Here is an 18,910-nt window from a genome sequence, read left to right on the forward strand (position 1 = left end):
TTTGTCTTTGGGCCGTGCACAGGCTGGATGCAAATCCGTATCTGAATCTAGAAGAGTATAAGGAAGGTTTGAGAGACCTTGTATATGTCTAGAATAAATAGTTTAGGTTATCGCCTTCAACTTTCCAAAGTCTCCACGGGGAGGCGCTGTAGGGCACTGACGTGGCTAGTTCTCTTCGCAGAAAAAACGGAAGTAAAGGTCGCTTCATCTGACGTCACTACTCCCGTTAAGTTGCAGCCAGGCTCTTTTTTTTCCCTATATGATCAACATGCGATGGGAAAAGTATGAAAGCGTTGCACAACTGGCAGAGGGTAGACATTTTTACTTGAATTTGTTGGTTTACATTAGCAAGCTAGCTTCATACTATACAGTACTACTGAACCCTATAGGTAGATTTTACAGGACGGTTATCAAGAGGACCATGGCTAACCGACTTTCACACCTTTTCTCGAACAGCCGCCTCATCATTGGATTATTGGCCAATTTGCTGTCGTCGATATGCATCGTTTTCATCAACAAATGGATCTATGTTCACTATGGCTTCCCAAACATGACTAACGCTGATCCATTTCGTGGTGACATGGCTTGGACTATGGGTATGCCAGAAGATGGACATATTTGCCACCAAAATTATCTGGCTCGCTCTCAGCTTCTGTGGCTTTCACCAATATGTCCTTACAAAACAACACCATTGGCACTTACCAGCTGGCCAAAGCGATGACAACTCCTGTGATCATTGTCATACAGACTGTGTTACAAGAAGACATTCTCCACCAAGATCAAATTGACTTTGGTATGTAGTGGTTACAATGTACCAATGCTGCTGCCTGCTACAATGTAGCTAGCATTCCATACAGAATGGTCAGATTGGCATTTATTGAGATGACTTTTTTTTGTTTAAAAATTAAATACTTTTCTAATTGTACAAACATATACCGAAGTTGAATTATACATTCAAAATGAACATTTAGCAAAGTACATAATCAAGCACACAGGTTTAAGAAAACAAACTTTTACAAACATCACAGAGGTCTTATATACATAAAATTAGACATATGTATGTTTCAAAGGTAGCAGTGAGTTTCCGGTCATGTTTGTTTTTAACCAATCTTAATGATTGCAAAAAAATATCAAGCTGTCTTTCAAAAAATAAATAAGGGGGTAGCCTTCAAAAATCTGTATTTGTGTATGAAGAATTTGGTTAATACAAATACATTTTTGACCATCTTGGAATAAACCAAATTTGACAACCTATGTGAAATTGGCAATAATAATATAATTTGAAAATAATAAATCATAACCACCCAGAAATTGGTAATATGATCACAACTAAATAAATTATGTTCCGTAGTTCCAATGTCATTCCCAAAAAAATGTACAGGGATTACGCTCTACAATGAATAGAGATGATCGATATACTGGAGGCAGCTCTGCAGAGTGGTCACTAGCTGGCAAAGTCAGAAAATCTCTGTGTCCAGTATGAAGGACATTAGAGGTACTTTCACGAGCAGATATCCATAGACTTCTAGTCATTTCGCTAATGCTAGTTAGCGACTTCCTTCAAACTGCATGCATTAGCCATACAAATGGTATCCACGAGTTCATCTGACTCCGGGGAAGTAGATAAAGGGCCTCATTGCCAACATCCCCAAGTATCCCTTTAACCCTAACCACACACTAACCCTAATGCCTAACCCAAACTTTTTTCATGAATTTTTATGATTACAGTTACAGTAACGCTATTTACCTGATGTGTCTGTCTTTTCCCACTACTAGGTGCCCATAACATTAGGTGTGATCCTGAACTCCTACTATGATGTGAAGTTCAACCTCCTGGGGATGATCTTTGCCACACTAGGGGTGTTGGTCACCTCCCTCTATCAGGTGGTAAGTAGTGATGCTTTGAAGTGCACTTGGGACCTGGTGAACCCGGGATTCAACAAACATGGCTGTCTCCCAAATGGCACCCTATTCCCTATGAGCCCTGGTCAAAAGTAGTGCACTAGAAAGGGAATAGGGTGCTAGTTGGAATGCAGACATAGACTAGAACACGTTACTTATTCCTCTTAAAGGGGATTCCTCACCTTTCAGCATGACAATGCCCCTGTGCACAAAGTGAGGTCCATACAGAAATGGTTTGTCGAGATAGAACTTGACTGGCCTGCACAGAGCCCTGACCTCAACCCAATCGAACACCTTTGGGATTAATTGGAACACCGACTGCGAGCCAGGCCTAATCGCCTAACATCAGTGCCCGACCTCACTAATGCTCTTGTGGCTGAATGGAAGCAAATCCCCGCAGCAATGTTTCAACATCTAGTGGAAAGCCTTCCCAGAAGAATGGAGGCTGTTATAGCAGCAAATGGGGGACCAACTCCATGTTAATGCCCATGATTTTGGAATGAGATGCTTGACGAGCAGATATCCACATGCTTTTGGTCATGTAGTGTATCTTGGTAATTACTTAGCTGAGTGTTGGACCACTCTTCGTAGACCAGTTTCATACGCTAATGATACTGTCTGTGTGTGGTGATTCAGTACTGACTCTCAAAGGATCAGAGTGTTTGGTAAGGGGGGGGGGCTGCTGATTTCAGGGGGGAAAAGTGCTGCTTCCTGGCCACCCCACTCCTGTTTCTGTGAGAGCATGGGGTCTACCTTTGTCTGTGTGACATGGCTGGGCGACAGGAGCCAGTCACTCCTTATCAGTGTCACATGGTCCAGAGCTTTGTCATACACCAACCCGCAGATTGTGTCTGTACATGTGCATGTGCAACAACCACTGTTTGTGATATATTATGTATATTATGTAAATGGTGTGTGTGTGTGTGTGTCACCATCTCATACTGAGAGATATGGGGTTGAGAGAAGCAGAGAAGAGCGAAAGGTAGTGAAATGGTTGCCTGACGAGAAAATGTGGGCCATTGTACAAAACAAAGTCATGAGCAATTGGATCGTCTCTAACCAATCAGAGTATACAAGCCAGTGACGTGATTTATGAATCATGTTGGCCCAACCTGTCGGTTTCTTGGACCAATCAGAATGGTCAGAATGTGATCGCTAGAAGACGTCGGAGAGGAAAACAAATCCAGACTCGTGGTAGAGAAGAAACGCAAGTGGGCGTGGCGTTGGGCCAGAGCCATGGTGGGTGGGTAGTCAGGCTAGCGAAATGGCTCTTTGATGGGAAAATGACCCAATCAAAGAGCCAGCATTACCAATGTTCTAGTAGAGTAGAAGATCTGTAGATCACAATGCTCCTTCAGCCACCCTACAGAGGCATATGTTCAGAATTCCTCTGGGACTCATGAAACTGTCCTTCAGGCTCATTGTATAAGCTGTTGTCTCTGGCCGCTGGGTTTCAGTGTCAAACTGCTCTAAAAGGCCATGGCAGACTTGAAGGTCATGGTCATAATGAATGATAGAGACATCTAGTGGCCAAAAGGCCTTCTTAGCATGTGCAGCGCCATTGAGGGCTTCCATCATTTTAATGTAGTCAACTGGGTGGGACTTCCAGCTTCATTGGCTGATCCTTCCTGGTGACCCTGTTGGAGTCACGTCCAACCGGGTCATTAGGAGGGATCAGCCAATCGTGAAGAAGAAAATGTCCTACTTCAAAATGGAGATAGCCTCAATGGCACTTGCCATGCTGTCAAAGCCGCTATAATGGCACAGATACAAAGATGGTCACGACACATACATCATATCGACCTCTGCATCTTTGTGGACACAGGGAAGGTATTGCTGTTATCAGGTACAGAAGACACTCGCTGCAGATGTTGGCAAACACAATCATGGAACTTGCCTGATTTGGCATGGGAAAAAAAGAGAATATCTGAAAATTGTCCGAATCAGATCAATTAAAGTAAGTTACTGTAGTATGCCTCGTATGACTCATACACGACCACTGTTGACCTAAACAGGGTAGGTAAACACCTGATTGTGTGAAAGTCTAATGACTTCAATTGTGAGGTTTCATTTGGAGAAGTGTCCCAGTGTTGCTGGAGTTCAATAAATCAGAGAAATAAATGACCAATGTGATAATCTGTCCTGGAAAGGGCAGCTAAAAGATGTATCATCTGGTTAGAGCACAAAGGCCATCTGATACATACTCACAGTCAAAGGCTGTCTCCTTTCAACTCACAGTCATTCCTGTCCATGTTTGGCTGGTTTCACAGAATTCCAACCCTTTTTTATACCCTGAGGTCACAAGATGCACTGAGAAAATTAAAGATGTGATTTTGGAAAATGTTCAAATTTAGGATGGGCGATACTCTATTCACTAAATCTAAATCTCTACAACTGACTTTAGTATAAGGACCGATCAGGAATACATCAGAAGTGGGTCATACTCAAAATGTCACATTTAATGTCAGAACTATTTTTGGACTAATAAGTCAAATAACTGTTCACAACAAATAATGGAATGAGACAGATTCCTAGTTCATTTTTTCAGTATTTAGGCCATACAAATGTAAATAAATGTTTAACAGATTGTGTGGCAAGCAAATACAAATCAAGAAGTGGACCTTCTTGTTAAAATACTATAGTGACCTTAGTTCAACACCTGGCAACCAACTTTAAGAGATGATAGCCTCTTGGGGATGCTAAAAGAGGCATAATTCAGCCATAATCCAAGAGGAAGTTGTGTATCTCTTTACTGGAAGCATCCTCTAATCGTGCACTTTTTCAGTACAATGGGCCTCAGGATCACTTTTTCAGATATTAATTTTATTTTTGATTAAATTGAAGAGGGGAATCCGTTCAACATTTAAGTAAATGTGTATGGCCTTACTTTAAGAACCTATCTAGAATAAGAACGCTTCTGTGAAGGTGAGAAATAGTGACCATAATCCAATTGGACAGAAAATCCCAATCAACAGTTATCAGTCATTTGAGCGGCCAACATGTTGATTGTTTGACTCAGTGGTAGCCTAGGGCATCGCATCTTCTTCTTTGTATACTCTACATATATGAATAATATTTTTCTCCTTTACACTACAATCTATTATTGGAAGATATAAACAGGGGGCGGTTGAGAGGGGGAGGAAAAGTGCTAGTTACACTGAACAAAAATATAAACGCAACATTCAACAATTTCAACGATTTTACTGAGTTACAGTTCATATAAGGAAATCAGTCAATTGAAATAAATTAATTAGGCCCTAATCTATGGATTTCACATGACTGGCAATACAGATATGCATCTGTTAGTCACAGATACCTTTTTTTTTAAAGGTAGGGGTGTGGATCAGAAAACAAGTCAGTATCTGGTGTGACCACCATTTGCCTCATGCAGCGCGACATCTCCTTCGCATAGAGTTGATCAGGCTGTTGATTGTGGCCTGTGGAATGTTGTCCCACTCCTTCTCAATGGCTGTGTGAAGTTGCTGGATATTGGCAGGAACTGGAACACGCTGTCGTACACGTCAATCCAGAGCATCCCAAACATGCTCGATGGGTGACATGTATGGTGAGTATGCAGGCCATGGAAGAACTGGGACATTTTCAGCTTCTTGGAATTGTGGACAGATCCTTGCTACATGGGGATGTGCATTATCATGCTAAAACATGAGGGTTTTGCGGCAGATGAATGGCACAACAATGGGCCTCAGGATCTCGTCACGGTATCTCTGTGCATTCAAATTTCCATTGATAAAATGCAATTGTGTTCGTTGTCCGTAGCTTATACCTGCCCATACCATAACCCCACCACAGGGCACTCTGTTCACAAACGTTGACATCAGCAAACCGTCTGCCCACACAGGCGCAATACACGCTGTCTGCCATCTGTCCGGTACAGTTGAAAACTGCACATTTTAGAGTGGCCTTTTATTGTTCCCAGCACAAGGTGCACCTGTGTAATGATCATGCTGTTTAATCTACTTCTTGATATGCCAAACCTGTCAGGTGGATGGATTATCTTGGCAAAAGAGAAATGCTCATTAAGAGGGACGTAAACAAATTTGTGCACACATTTTGAGATAAGCTTTTTGTGCATATTGAACATTTCCGGGGTCTTTTATTTCAGCTCATTAAACATGGGACCAACACTTTACATGTTGCGTTGATATTTTTGTTCAGTGTAGTTCCACCCCCGAGGGCGTTGCCCAGAGCAGGAGGGGGAAGTCACAAAAATGGCTACTTGTCACCACGGCTGGCAGGACACATGCCGGAACGGTCAACTGCACATTGACATTTTGTGTAGCAGGCAGCAATAGAGAGCAACCCCAGGATAGAGGTGCACAGAGGGAGCTGACACAACTGTGGCCAGACACCGATGGACTGGGAGGACGTGCACTGAGAGGAAGGCTAATTGGAAAAACCACTGATGTATTGGGTCTGCAGGAGAAAAACAAAGGCATCTCTTTTGAGTGACAGCAAAATGCTTTTAATGCACAGAGAGCATTATGTTTCACTATTGAAAGATGATACAATTGTGAAATAAGTTGGCCCGTTGCTTTACCATATAGACTTTGAGCAAGCACCACTGATTATTTCAGGCAGCAGATAAGGCCTATGAAATCAATTTTAGTCAGACTGGGGAGAAATTGTGTTTGTATTACCCAGAGACTTTTTAATTGAACGTACAGTATAGTATCGCTGTTACATTTCTCAATTATGAAATGCCCCCAATATGTGAAAAACACATGAACTTTACAGATAAGCCTACACATCCAATTTGATTTTATTGGAGAATACCAGTAATTTGTTTGACATGATGTAGCCTTTAGTCTGCATAAAAAATGAGGGTCGTCAACTTATCATGGACCTCATGAGTTGCTTTTAGACAGGTGTGATTTGGCTCCACTCCGATGGGCATACAGAGGAACCATAAAACAAATTGCACCTCATTCTAAACTGTTAGAATAATGGGTCTGTTGTCAGTCGGATATAGCACATTATCAAACCCTCAGTAGAGTAATCCACTGAGCGGCTATCCTGAGCAATGTACTGATGATATCTTAATTGCCTGAAATCATTGACCATGAAGGGAGTATGAATCACTGGTGTCAATGTGTAAAGAATGTCCGTTTTCAGCTATGCCTAGTCTTCAACTCCTTAAGGTTAACAATGCATCTTTCCAGATAGTGAGTAATCGGAGGATTTCAGAGAAGCATATGAAATTCTGTGCAGTATGTGGGAGAGGAGCAAGAGGAGAGAGCCATAGTTGAGGTTAATCATTTGCAGCTTGGTGGAAATTCATTTGTAATTAAAAAGTAATGCATTTTCATGAATTCATTGGCATCAATGGCTTCATTACTCCTTTATAAAAAAGGTGACATGTTGAGGCCGCAGACCTTTGTTAAAGCCACAAGACTGGACTACCAATTACATTGGAAAATACATTGCAGTATGGCACCAATGGATGAATGGCTTAGTTTCACCAGTTGTCAGCTCTTTTGAAGCAAGTGGCATTGTGACATGCTCGGCTTGATTAAATTCAGAAAATAAGTTTGTGCATGCATGCGCGTTTTCTGGCGGTATGTAGCTTAGAAAAATAAATTGGGAGAAAAACAAAACAATTTAGAAAATCGCAAAAGATAAATTTATTTCAACAATATAAATATTTACATTTCACATTTAACAGACAAATATATTTACGGACGGATATTCCATTAAGAAATATAAAATGAATGTACAATTCAGGTAAACATTCTGTTTTTGGCTTCCAGTAAGATTGTCGCTTTCTGACGACAAATGCCGAACACCTGGCATCACGGGATTGTCACAGAATACAATGTGTTCTAATACAGGGTATTCCAATAGCCGAGATCCCTTTGGTATGTGGAGAGGAGGCAGTGGGCTAAAAGGTCCATGAATAAAACTACTAAATAATAGTTAAAATTTAGTTGGTTTTTAAAAAAGGTGCGTTATTGAGTCTTCATCCAGGGCGGCGTTGATCTCACAGGCGCCTGACGTTCCTCTTGCTGCGAGCGCTGCCGATGAGGATGGCTCTGGAGCTGCTAGGCCCCCGGGCCAGCCCTGTGTGGCAGGCTGAGGAGCCATGAAAAGGGCCCTGGCACAGGGTGCAGAAGTCAAAGGCACAGCTGAGGCGGGTACAGGTGGCCCTCATGGCATCTGCGTTGTGCTTGGCAGGAGAGCCGCAGCGCTTACAGGGCTTCAGCGACTCGTGCTGCTTCAGCAAACTGGCAGCCTAGAGAACACAAGCAAAGAATGTATAAGGCTACGGAGCATAACTCACTCATTGTATCACTTGTAACATGAACATGTCAATTACTTTCTTAGAACTGATTGAAGGGTGACACCAACTCTCAATAAGTACACACACTGAGCACCATCATGTCCTCTGAACCTTTACATGCAAAGTGAATAGCGCAACCGTCACCGCTTGGTATTCTCTGAAGCGAGATTGCTGGGAGCAGTACAGCGACGGTGTGCCTTCTCTCTGGGAGAGCATCCTATAGCTAGACTTATGGATAAGGGGTTGAAGCTACCCTCTGCATACAGGTCATTACAACCCGGGACAGGGCGGCGTCTCGTGTCAAAGAGCCGACATTCTCCGGTCCTACAGAAGTTCTTGGGTCCTACAACAAAAACGGACATTGCCATTTACCAAACAATATTCATGCAGTGGATTACCCTATGGTTAGGTAATTAAGATTGAAGTACTTGAAGGAGCCCCTGTAAATGAATCCAGATTAAGAACATATCAGCATAAGGGATTAGCAAAGTTTGGAGCCTCTGCAAGCTAAAAAAAACAAACCATCAATGTGGTTCAAAACCATTGACACCTGATAAAGGGTATACAATGACTAAAGGAACCCCAGTTAAATGTTAGCGCTTACCCTGAGTCTCTGTTTAGCCTGGTCGCATCTACGGAGTGCAGACTTGTCTTGGTAGATTTTTCTCCAGGTCTTGCTCACTTTTCTACAGCTGTGAAGAAAACCACCATGAATGAATACATGATAAGAGTATAAAAACATTTCCATGTTGAAAAACCTGTACAATTGTCATAGGACCAGTAAAGGTCACATGTTTACCTTATTACATTTGTCATTTACCTTATCAAGTCGACATCTCCTAGCAGATGCAGGATCCTGGTGAGGATGTGCTTCATGTCCCTCTCCAGCAGTGCTTTTAAAACAGCCATACATTCAAGGCCCATGTTCCCACCCAAAACCCTTTCAAGGCCGGAGTCCTCTGCTAGCCGGCTAATGACAGACCAGTCATAGCTATGGGTCCTCTTGAAACTGTTGGCGAGATCTTGGCATACAGCGTGTTGAAACTTCAGTATGGGGAGTTTTGAGGCAGTATGCTTAGCCTTGTGATAATCAGCAACTGGAGTACATGGGGAGAATATATCCTGTCCTGGAGACTGTTCTAGTTCCTTTATGTTATCAACGTCCTCTATCTGGCTGTTCTGTAAAGAGAGGAAACCGCTGTCCTCGAATGCTTCACAGCCTAGGTTTACCTCGTCAAGTACCCCATCATGTTGGTTGTTCTCCTTATTGTGAACACCTTTCACATCATCCTTGAGGCAAAAGTTGGCAGCGGTGGTGACACATGGTGAGAGCTGTGGTTTGACTACTACTTGGACGCATTCCTTTAGTGGGGAGGTTTTCAGGCCCGACTCCTTGTATGTTTATTTTTTTTTTTTTTCATTTAGCAGACGCTCTTATCCAGAGCGACTTACAGGAGCAATTAGGGTTAAGTGCCTTGCTCAAGGGCACATCGGCAGATTTGTCACCTAGTCGGCTCAGGGATTAGAACCAGCGACCTTTCGGTTACTGGCACAACGCTCTTAACCACTAAGCTACCTGCCGCCGTATGTGACATGTTTCTCCATGTTGCATGGAAACCGGGGTTCCTCGTAGTTGGACGGACACTTCATTTTTAAATGACTGATTGTGGTCCCAAATTGTAGCCCTGAGGAAGAGAAAATAAAACGGTGCATTAGCCAGTTTCATCTCAATCAAAACGCGACAAACTGGCTAGCTACAGTAGCTACATAACACGTTGTATCAAACCACCGTGGATTGCACACTCATACTAGAGTTAGTTACATTCTCTAAAATGTAACATTAGCTAGATATTGTTTTGGTTGATGAAAAAGTTAGGACAATTTAGAGCTGCAATCCCTCCAAATCAAAGGGCGCCCTACCCTAGTTCCCCCCAATTTAGCTTGCAGCATAGCTAACTAGCTAGCCAGGTTAGCTAACCGGCTAGCCAACTAATTTAGAGTAAAATATTATAGTTAACTACTATTGGGGATTTATTATTCTCCTAAATTGATGGGATGACTAACTTAGAAAGAATGCATTCTTGACTGGCCTAATGTAGGCTGTGACACCTGGCAAGGCTGTGATTGATGTGAAGAGCTGTTTTAGGGGGTAAAATAAGATAAGGATTGTGTCTTCAAATGCTAGACTATACTGGTTCTTTGTGATCTGTGAACCTTCCTTGGACATAGGAATGATGTCTAAGGGAGCTGGCTCTTCTCACTATGATAGGTTGTTATGATAATCTTGTGCCTGGCTGAAGTGTGCAACAAATGGCGCCGAGGAGATGAGACCAACCCCTGAACCAACGGATTGGCTGAGAAAGTTTAAACCACGCTCAAGTCTTTACTCTAATTGGCCAGCAGAGAAGTGGGAAACTTTCTCTGTCAGAGTATTTGAGTATTGAATCTGGAACAATGTTTTTAGTTGTCTGGGGTGTCCTGCGAGACATCTCAGAGAGCCCGTATATACGAAACATCATATTTACCATCAGGGGCGGTGTGTTCATTAGGGCGATATGGGCGACGCACTGCCAAACGGGAAAAGGGATTTTTTTTCGAATCAATTATATCACAGCAACAGTAGTTATCAGTGTTCTAATCTAGACGTCTGATCTGCCACTAAATGTCCAATCAGGCTAAAGTCGTGCTTCAAATGGCCCCGCCCCTTTTGGGGCGATTTCAGTCAGGTTGAAAATCGCCCCAGAAGTCTGTCATAGCCTCTCATGTAAAATCTTTTTTTTTTTTCAAATATCAGAGCTTTCAATACAATCTCTATGGGTTTCTGAGGGCTTGCACTTACGCGCTTTCGTCATACGTAACATAACCATGAACGTAACTAAGAAAAGAGCGGGTAGCAGCGTCAATCAATTCACGTACTACTATCAAAAGATGGCTAGCGTTCAGAGCTACTGGAGTGTATGCTAGCGGTCATGAGGGAACATATTGTGGAGGAGGTGAAGTCGGCGAACTTCGTAGCTATCCAAGCTGACGAGACCACGGACGTTTCTACACAGACACAGCTGGTGCTTGTGCTGAGGTACATAGATAGCAACCACAAAGTGCAGGAGCGCTTTTTTGAGTTCCTTCCCATCTCGGAATCAACCTCAGTCTCAATCGCCAGTGTGCTTTTGGAGAGACTGAACGGTCTTTTTGCCGACGACGAGAAAGTCAAACCGTGGTGCACTGGCACTGTACCAGGTTCTCATGAGTGTGCACTGCCACTGTACCAGGTTCAGTCTCTGGTACAGTGCACTGCCACTGTACCAGGTTCTCATGAGCTACAACCTCCAGGAGACGTTCTCTGAGACTGTGACTCTGTTGAACATCCTCATAACTCCCATGACAACAGCTGAAGCTGAGAGATGTTTCTCAACTTTGACACGAGTTAAGACATTCCTGCGAAATTCAATGGGCCAGGAACGTCTGAATGCACTGGCCATGCTTTCCATGGAGAGGGAACTAGTCCTCAGCATGCCTGATTTCAATGAGAAAGTCATTGACCGCTTTGCTGCATTGAAAGAGAGAAGAGAACAGTTTCAGTACAAGTAATGTAGCCTCTCTCTCTCTTTGTCCCTCCCTGTCTGTCTCTTTAACACACACACGCCCAAATCAGTTCACAGTTGATGTTGTTTAAAATAGTTATTTTTAATTTTAAAAAAAGTTTAAAAAAAAATAATAATCTGTTCATGTTCATTTTACAAATCTATACAATTGGCCAGAATATGGTTGTTCATATTTACAAATCTATACAATTGGCCAGAATATAGTTGTTCATTTTTACAAAGCCATACAGATAGCTGTGTTTACCTTTTCTATAAATTATTTTCAAATTCTGTTTTCAGGCAAAATGTCTATCACTGTTCATTTTCACAAATCTATACAAGAGGGCAGAATATGGAAGTCTATAAAAATTTCTTATTACCAATAACTTGCATCAATGTTTTCAGTAGCCTCTATCAAAAGCTCCTGCTTGCTTGTTGTGAATTATGCTCAGGTGCACATATTTCCAATTCAACCATGAGGCAAAAAATGTGGTAAAAGCTCTTGTTGATCCTGCAATCTGAACAAATACCAAGATGCTGTATTTTCAGCTGATATTTCATTTGTTTATGGAAATGCATATTGTTTATGCAGTGTTGAGGAATGTGAAAGAACACCCTTGATTGTTTTTACTGTGATAACTTATTTTGCTTTTGTAAGCCAACACTTTTGAGATCAGTCAATAAATGCTTCTGGCATTGACTTATATGCTGCCCCTGTCTTCATGTTGTTGCTGGACATACAGTGGGGAAAAAAAGTATTTAGTCAGCCACCAATTGTGCAAGTTCTCCCACTTAAAAAGATGAGGCCTGTAATTTTCATCATAGGTACACGTCAACTATGACAGACAAAATGAGAAAAAAATTCCAGAAAATCACATTGTAGCATTTGTAATGAATTTATTTGCAAATTGTGGTGGAAAATAAGTATTTGGTCAATAACAAAAGTTTCTTAATACTTTGTTATATACCCTTTGTTGGCAATGACACAGGTCAAACGTTTTCTGTAAGTCTTCACAAGGTTTTCACACACTGTTGCTGGTATTTTGGCCCATTCCTCCATGCAGATCTCCTCTAGAGCAGTGATGTTTTGGGGCTGTCGCTGGGCAACACAGACTTTCAACTCCCTCCAAAGATTTTCTATGGGGTTGAGATCTGGAGACTGGCTAGGCCACTCCAGGACCTTGAAATGCTTCTTACGAAGCCACTCCTTCGTTGCCCGGGCGGTGTGTTTGGGATCATTGTCATGCTGAAAGACCCAGCCACGTTTCATATTCAATGCCCTTGCTGATGGAAGGTTTTCACTCAAAATCTCACGATACATGGCCCCATTCATTCTTTCCTTTACACGGATCAGTCGTCCTCGTCCCTTTGCAGAAAAACAGCCCCAAAGCATGATGTTTCCGCCCCCATGCTTCACAGTAGGTATGGTGTTCTTTGGATGCAACTCAGCATTCTTTGTCCTCCAAACACGACGAGTTGAGTTTTTACCAAATTTTTTTATTTTGGTTTCATCTGACCATATGACATTCTCCCAATCCTCTTCTGGATCATCCAAATGCACTCTAGCAAACTTCAGACGGGCCTGGACATGTACTGGCTTAAGCAGGGGGACACGTCTGGCACTGCAGGATTTGAGTCCCTGGCGGCGTAGTGTGTTACTGATGGTAGGCTTTGTTACAGCTCTCTGCAGGTCATTCACTAGGTCCCCCCGTGTGGTTCTGGGATTTTTGCTCACCGTTCTTGTGATCATTTTGACCCCACGCGGTGAGATCTTGCGTGGAGCCCCAGATCGAGGGAGATTATCAGTGGTCTTGTATGTCTTCCATTTCCTAATAATTGCTCCCACAGTTGATTTCTTCAAACCAAGCTGCTTACCTATTGCAGATTCAGTCTTCCCAGCCTGGTGCAGGTCTACAATTTTGTTTCTGGTGTCCTTTGACAGCTCTTTGGTCTTGGCCATAGTGGAGTTTGGAGTGTGACTGTTTGAGGTTGTGGACAGGTGTCTTTTATACTGATAACAAGTTCAAACAGGTGCCATTAATACAGGTAACGAGTGGAGGACAGCGGAGCCTCTTAAAGAAGAAGTTACAGGTCTGTGAGAGCCAGAAATCTTGCTTGTTTGTAGGTGACCAAACACTTATTTTCCACCATAATTTGCAAATAAATTCATAAAAAATCCTACAATGTGATTTTCAGGATATTTTTTTCTCAATTTGTCTGTCATAGTTGACGTGTACCTATGATGAAAATTACAGGCCTCTCTCATCTTTTTAAGTGGGAGAACTTGCACAATTGGTGGCTGACTAAATACTTTTTTCCCCCACTGTATCTTTTTTTAAATGTGTGTAGGTCACCTAAATCATCAGAAAAATTGCCCCCCCTGAGAATTTTTTTAGGAGCCTCCACTGTTTACCATTGAAGGTTTTTGCATTAATTAAAATAACTAGTATATCTTAGAAGTCGTGTTGACCTCTTTTGTTCCTAATACCAGATTTGAATTGACGCGACTTTGACACTACTAAACGATAATTGTTAACATTAATCGTAGGCAGCATCAGATCAGTCCAGTAACGTTAACCTTAACTATATTAAAGATAATAGTAATGTTAACTCTGTGGATATTATATTCATAGGATAGCCAACGCTAGCTAACCTCTAATTTTACGCGCGTACGTTTTGCGCTTAAAACGACAATATGTAATATTGACATTAACGTTATTGGAAAACGTATAGCTACTAAGCAGTTTAACTAGTTACCTAACGTTAAATGAATATTCAACTCCATTGCTAGTTAGCTAAGCCAGACAGTTATGGCTAGTTAGCTAGTCAAATTGGTTGACATTAACTAACGTTAGCTAACATTGCAACAAACTAGCCAGCCTGCATCAAATGAAATGCGACACATCATAGCCTAACACAATATCTAGCTATAATAGCAAGCTTAATTGAGGTAAAGTAACAAAATATTTCATACCTGTAACGTTAACTTTAAAAATGACTCCTTGTTTCCCACCTTTGTCTACTGTTTAACCTTTGCTAATGACATTAGCTAGCTAACCGGGGTTCCCCAAACTCCAGACCTACTTGAAACCCAGAGTAATTCCTGTTGGATTGACAGACGTCTGATTAAAGAGACATTTCATGTATCACTTACATCCCAAACAACAACAACAACAACGGCAGAACAGGACATTTCTAGGTATTTTCATGTCTCCTTATATACCAGCCTGCATTCAATTCATTTCCTATTAACATCTGCACAGGTATGATAATAACTGTTAACTTTTGTATGAATTAGCAGATGTTCCACTGTCATTAACTGAATCTATTATTGTAGAATAACCACGCTCGAAAAAACACCTAGCAATGTAATAAACTCAATTACGTTCCCATTTTATAGAGCTTTTTTTATAGAGTTTCTTAGTAATATAGAACATTAGCAACTTAACTCTTCGATTTATATATGTGTTTAGGAACATCAATTAACCCTCTACACTCATGGGAATTGGCCTATATGGATAGGGCTAAATTGAAATGTTTCTTACAGAAGAAATATGAAACATATGCATAAACCTGGTAGCAATTGAAAGGGAACAGTTTGGAGATAACGGGGAAATTATTAGACCAAAGTTGAGGACACAACAGTTCACCTGACACAAGACTGAATCCAAACATTACACTTGATTTTGTGTGCATTTTACATTTACGGTACTTTTCGCAGCATTTGTTGATAACGAAATCTGAAAATACTCTGGATACATTCAGAAACATGATAAGAATATTCCTGGAAAATGTGGGGTAGGTGCAACATAAGACAAAAAAATGACAAGGGCTTGAATGAGAGGACTAACTGGTGTCTCCAAGTGGCTACACAGTTCCTAAGTAATTTCAATGCACTTTTATGACTCAAAGAAGAGTCTTCAACTATAAGGTGTTTTTTTTTAGCTCTCCTAGATGTGCTGTTGAGGAACTAAAGCAAGTACACTTGTAAATGTTTTGTTTAGAGCACAACCTTGCATCCCCGCCACCACACAATTAGTTGTTATTTACTCAATCCCAAAACGGACCATTATATATCGCAATCTGGGTCAGGTGGGCATCATTTGAAAGCTTGTTGTATTTCCAACACGACTAGCTACGTTATAAAATACGATCTTACAGTGTTAGGCTTTCACAAGGCAATTCAGAGAAACAGATCATAATGTTGGTGGGCATAGAAAGGAGTCCTGAGCTCATTCAGTTATGTGTTCTGCTGCAAATTTTCTTCCCAATAAACAAACATAGGCTCATTCTGTTCAGAACAACCCAGGGAATGACGCCATGTCATCTTGTAACTGTACATCAAACATAGTGATCATAAACGTTGACACTGTTTATGACATGAGTTTTATGATATGGAGACGTGATGCATTCACATTTCCATATCATAAACCTCATGTCATAAACAGTAAGAATAGCCTCCTGGTCTAAAGAGTGAAATGAGAAGTTATTTTTACATGCTGTGGATATTGACGAGGCCTCACTGTCTCTCTCTCTTTCTCTCTCTCTCTAACTCTGTCTCCCCACCCCTACGGCAGTGCAGTAAAAAAGAAACCTAACCTCAATATTAATTGCTGGGACTTGCTGGCCCATTAAATTATCCTTCCCATGTGTCATCTTGCACATTTCCTCCATGAAATGTTCGTATAATTAAACTTTCTTAATGATTTATAAGATATAATAATAGCCGTAAGTATTTCAGAGCAGGTTAAACTGACACCCTTTAAGTGCACGCGGGTGATGACCCTGTTTTAACATCGTTTCGGATGGGTGACTCCCGGCTGGAGAGAAGGAGGGATGGATGAAGGGAGAGAAGGAGGGAGGCAGGGGAGAGAGAGGTAGAGACCCTGGTGTCGTAACTCAGGGTGATAGTGACATGTAGGAGAAGCCAGGGCCTCTTCAACCCAGGGAGGGAAGGAGGGTCACCCTCACACACACAGACAGAAAGTCAGACAGACACGGGCCAGTCTGCTACCAGTGGCACACACACACACACACACACACACACACACACACACACACACACAAGCACACACAGATGTTTGCTCTCTGCTTCCTCTCTCACGGCGAGGCTGATATGATTGGCACTTAGGAAATCAGTGTGTTTTCACACCACACAACTCTGCCAAAGCTAACGTGTTAAATATCCACAACGCGGCAATGCTGCAGCAGCCCTGTCCATCTCCACTCACACAGACTCACTGCTCCCTTCACAAGAGAGAGCTGCAACATGTTGTCACTGAAATAAACAGTATCACTGTCAACTGTCAGTACACAAGTGTCCCAAACTATAAGCTCATGAGTTTATAAACGGTCTTATTAAACTATATTTCACCTCAGACAGTGTCACTCCTAACCAGGGAGGAGTTACAAGATAATCACAGCTTGTTTCCCTTAAATCCAGAGACGCCATTCCCTGAGCACACTGGCAGGTCAGGTAAGTTTCAAGTTTTATTAGCCATACATACAGGATACACATGGTATACACCATGCAACAACAATAGAAAATCATCAAAGATAAGAATACGTAAGGGAAAGGGGATACCTAGCCATTTGCACAACTGAATGCATTCAACAGCAATGTGTCTTAAGCATTTAACCCAACTCCTCTGAATCAGAGAGGTGCAGGGGGCTGCCTTAATCGACATCCACATCATCGGCGCCCTGTCGCTGCCTTGCTCAAGAGCAGAACGGCTGATCTTTCCACTTTGCCCGGCCGGGGGAGTCGAACCAGCGACCTTTCGGTTACTGGCACAATGTTCTTAACCACTTAAGGGTAAGGTAAGTGTGTGTGTGTGTTTGTGTGACACCCCCCTAAAGGGCTTTCTGCGTTGGACTCTCAGGGGAGGCATTTTGTTTAAACTTTCAGGGGCACTCGGCCCATCTCTGAGACATGGCTCAAATGGAAAAAAAAGAAAAGAAAACGATTGTGACAAAAGACTTCTCCCTCCCTTCAGTTATCAGCCATTCCTTCAGACACACTCACCTCCTCAGCCCAGGGAGTCTGCAGCCCCCCCCAAATAAAAGTGACTCAGTGAACCCCCTGTCCTCCAAGGAGGGATAGTGAGCTGGAGAGAGCCAACTGAAATTAATTAATATATATAACAATCTGAAATTAACTTCCCATAGCCACCAGCCATCTTTTAACTGGCGTGAGAGACTGAGTGGTGAGACATGGAGGGAGAAAGGGAGAGAATAGAGAGATAGAGAGATAGTTACAAATATGCTGTAAGACTGCTAGAAGTATAATTGTCCCACAAAGTAAAACTTCTCAATTATCCCATCCTAAAGATAGTTTAGTCCACCACCCCTATATTGCTATATTGCCAATCTAAGAGAAAAAGTAGTTACTATTATTAAGAGGAACGCATTCAATCGGCCAAACAAACAAACAAAATATATACAGTGAGCAACAACAACAACAAAAAATACTAATAGAATTGCTCAGAGAAGGAGATGTTGTTTAACAAGTAATAAATATTTTTCTCATAAAGATATGGGTCAAAATTATTGGCACCCCTGTTTTCAATACCTTGAGATGATAACGGCACTGATCCTTTTTCATAAATGTTTTATGAGATTTGGTACCACGTTGGGAGGGATCTTAGACCATTCCTCCATACAGAATCTTTCCAGATCTTTGATATCCTGTCTGCGCTTATGGACTGCCCTCTTCAAATCAAACCACAGGTTTTCAATGGGGTTGAAGTCTGGAGACTGAGATGGCCAATGCAAAATGTTGATTTTACGGTCAATTAACAATTTCTTTGTGGATTCTGATGTGTGCTTGGGGTAATTGTATTGCTGGATGATCCACTTGCAGCCAAGATTCAGAGGCAACCAAGTTTTTGGCTAAAATGTCCTGGTACTGGGTAAAGTTAATGATGCCATTGATCTTAACAAGGGCTCCAGGACCAGTGGAAGCAAAATAGCCCCAAAACATCAAAGATCCACCACCATATTTTACAGTAGGTATGGGGTTATTTTCTGCTGGTCTCACTCTGTTAAGTTGAGGTACCTGGTGGTCCTCTGTAAGGCTCCTTCACTTCTCTGTCCTGTACTGAACCCCTGGCTGTGGTACCCAGGCCTC

General features: G+C 41.9%; 1 protein-coding gene and 1 pseudogene across 2 annotated transcripts; one reads left to right on the forward strand and one right to left on the reverse strand.

Annotated features, from left to right (window-relative positions):
- Positions 1-77: 77 nt before the first annotated feature.
- Positions 78-18,344, forward strand: LOC311117141 (solute carrier family 35 member E3-like; annotated as a pseudogene). Its single transcript has 3 exons — positions 78-793; positions 1,777-1,887; positions 17,225-18,344. The product of its transcript is annotated as a solute carrier family 35 member E3-like (transcript).
- On the reverse strand, positions 7,465-9,209 carry LOC311117144 (F-box only protein 5-like). Its single transcript, XM_084192128.1, has 4 exons — positions 9,021-9,209; positions 8,805-8,892; positions 8,454-8,543; positions 7,465-8,152 (listed from the first exon to the last, which is right to left on the reverse strand). Exons 1-4 carry the CDS (start codon positions 9,122-9,124, stop codon positions 7,901-7,903), a joined length of 534 nt encoding a protein of 177 aa, XP_084048254.1. The 5' UTR covers positions 9,125-9,209; the 3' UTR covers positions 7,465-7,900.
- Positions 18,345-18,910: the final 566 nt, after the last annotated feature.

This window comes from Coregonus lavaretus (assembly GCF_964263955.1).
Source record: "Coregonus lavaretus genome assembly, contig: HAP1_SCAFFOLD_820, whole genome shotgun sequence".
Taxonomy (NCBI): domain Eukaryota; kingdom Metazoa; phylum Chordata; class Actinopteri; order Salmoniformes; family Salmonidae; genus Coregonus; species Coregonus lavaretus.

What these genes read in the sequence shown, in the direction of transcription:
- LOC311117144 (XM_084192128.1), bottom strand. Translation starts at nt 9,124, where the DNA reads ATGGGCCTTGAATGTATGGCTGTTTTAAAAGCACTGCTGGAGAGGGAC. An exon ending in GGAGATGTCGACTTGATAAG is followed by an intron (nt 8,893 to 9,020) that starts GTAAATGACAAA and finishes TTTTCTTCACAG; the next exon opens with CTGTAGAAAAGTGAGCAAGA. An exon ending in AGGCTAAACAGAGACTCAGG is followed by an intron (nt 8,544 to 8,804) that starts GTAAGCGCTAAC and finishes TTTTTGTTGTAG; the next exon opens with GACCCAAGAACTTCTGTAGG.